Raw genomic sequence first — 2,567 nt, 5'->3', positions numbered from 1 at the left:
GAGGATGAAGGTTTCGGAGCGTTTGCGAGAGGTTCACCCCCCCCCCCCCCCCCCCATCATCATCACAACATTCCCCGGACGTGCTTCATGGTGCTCTAACGGAGGTCGGGTACTACACACACTGACTAACCTCTCCGTCTCTCTCTTGTGTTTCTTCTGCGTCAGGTACTACTTCAAGAAGGCCAGCGACGAGTTTGAGTGCGGTGCCGTGTTCGAGGAGGTGGCGGACGACGTCTCGGCGCTGCCCATGTACGAGGGCAAGGTGCTGGGCAAGGTGGAGAAGATGGACTGATCCCGAGCTCGCCCCGCGCCCCCCCGCCCCTCCCCTCCCCCCGCTGCTTAGAACTCACGAGCGAAAGACCGTTGACCGCGAAGCGAGAGTTCGAGAGACTTGAGCCGAACCGAAGGGAACTCAAACACACAAACACTCTGGACGTTTTTCGTTTTCGTTTTCATTTTTTTCGGTTGTTTATTTTTGTACATTTCTTTTTTTGGGGGGGGGGGGTTATTTCTTAATATTAAGCTACAACAGAGTTAATATATCAGCACACGAGGAGGGATTGAAGGAAGATGAGCCAATGAAGTATGCCGAAACACACATAGGAGGAGGAGGAGGAGGAGGAGGAGATGGAGGAGGAAGAGGAGATTGAGGACTAGGGGGGGGGCCGCACTGCCCCCCCTCCCCTGACCTATTTCAACCAATCAGCCTTAGAAACAAAAACACAAGCGATCGACGAGGAGGGGAGCCCTGTGCTCACGGCAGGTCGCTCGGGGGCCCTGTCGGCGGCGGAAGGGGGAGCAGCCGAGACGCCCTTCTGGAAACACAAGCCCCGCCCCCATCTCGAAACATAACCACTGAAGACGCAGATGAACGTTGCGCTGCGATGCTGTGATTGGTTGGCGGCAGACGAATAACGGACCCGCTCTCCGCGCCACTCTCAATGTGCATATGTGTGTGTGTGTGTGTGTGTGTGTGTGTATACATACACGCATATATGTTTAAATACATGTATTATATATAGATGCTTTTTGTTAAGAATTTAGTTTTTTTTGTATTATTGAATATTTATTGAAAAAAAAAACTAACCCCCAGTCCTGCCTTCCTGGTGCATCTAAAACCTGTGTCCCCCCCCCCCCCCCCCCCTTCTATAACCCCATTTCTAGCCCATGGGCAAGCTGCTTTGAGTGTTGGGAGAGTACTTTGGTGATATGAGTTGGTTTTTTTCCTCTTTTTTTTTTACGTTGCACGCAAAAAGTTGACGCTAGTCCTCGCTACTCCCCTTAGCATAGCCTATAGCCCCGTCCGATACCAACAACCTTAACAATGGTCGTCTATGTGGTGCAAACACCCTCCAGCTAGTGTCATAGTCAACCCCAGTCCTATATGCTGCTGATAATACTATGTTGTTGGTCTCCCTCCCTCAACCCCCCTCCCCCTCTTCGGCTACCCTCCCCTTCCTTCTCTCTCTCTCTCTCTCTCTCTCTCTCTCTCTCTCTCTCTCTCTCTCTCTCTCTCTCTCTCTCTCTCTCTCTCTCTCTCTCTCTCAGTCCAGCAACAGAGCTCAATCTTTTTTTGTTGTGCCTTTGTTTGGAGACCAGATGTTGCACAGGGGAAAGCGCTAGAAAGTGTAGCGTAACGCCACAGCAGAGCGAGGACATCGGAGCGCAAAGTCGTACCATCTTCGAATGGCAGTGTTTACAGTCCGCGAAACTCAACCGAAAAGTTAGCCCGCGAGCAAAAAGTTTCGCGGAAAAGTTGCGGTAATTCCGACTTCAGAAGTCGAAGGCAAGCGCTTAAAAAGAGAAAGACATCGGAGTGTAAAACGAAAAGTGCAGTCGCGATATATACCGTTTGTTAGAAATGTCGTGACTAGCATTTTGTCAAAAATTCAGCAGAAGTCCTGTACACATTGTAATTATGCATTCTGAAGTATGGATACTGACACACACAAGTGCACATACACATACATACACACTTCGCATATAAACACAATATATATATATGGTGTTATATGGAGTACAGCACCTGTGCCTACATGGATGTCATACCATGTGCTACCCTGTTTCAGGGTTTTAATATATATCCCTTGGTTTTCAGAAGGGTTTAATGTTCAAAAGATATTTTTATGCTTTTATTAATATCCTGTAATCATATTTTTTTTTTACATGTTTGTTTTTACAACATGAACTTTTTGTTGTTTTGGTTCTATCTTAACTGTAAATTATACATTATATAAAGAGTCTCATTTAAAGATTTACATGGACCTATAATTATTGTAATTATTGAGAGATGTAGCCTTTATTAAAGTTTTATATTTTTCAAATGAATCACGTTTGTGGATGTCTTGTATGGTTGGAAGCGAGTTATTATATTCTGAGTATATTATTAATTCAACCCTTAATTTAAAGTGGATTCCTGGAAGATTTTTTGCTAAATAAATCCCTTTTAAGTTTATCTATCGCTGAATGATTTAAAACAATGGTGATGGAGCCATTGTCACCCTGATGAAACACAATGGTAATTGAGCCATTGGCCCACCGATGAAAGACTAAAGACTCGGGGTGTT

General features: G+C 45.8%; 1 protein-coding gene across 3 annotated transcripts in view; it reads left to right on the top strand.

Moving 5' to 3' along the window:
• LOC115540851 (axin-2) overlaps positions 1 to 2,328 on the top strand; it is a 31,958-nt gene extending 29,630 nt beyond the window's left edge. For all 3 annotated transcript variants that reach the window (XM_030352444.1, XM_030352443.1, XM_030352441.1), the window contains exon 11: positions 166 to 2,328. In XM_030352444.1, the coding sequence (XP_030208304.1) occupies positions 166 to 292 (127 nt within the window). In that variant the 3' untranslated portion in view covers positions 293 to 2,328. The remainder of the gene's footprint in view (positions 1 to 165) is intronic.
• The last annotated feature ends 239 nt before the right edge of the window (positions 2,329 to 2,567 follow it).

The sequence above is a fragment of the Gadus morhua genome, chromosome 3 (assembly GCF_902167405.1).
Source record: "Gadus morhua chromosome 3, gadMor3.0, whole genome shotgun sequence".
Taxonomy (NCBI): domain Eukaryota; kingdom Metazoa; phylum Chordata; class Actinopteri; order Gadiformes; family Gadidae; genus Gadus; species Gadus morhua.
Note: the sequence above shows the minus strand (reverse complement) of the source record. Positions and strands in the feature narration are given on the sequence as shown.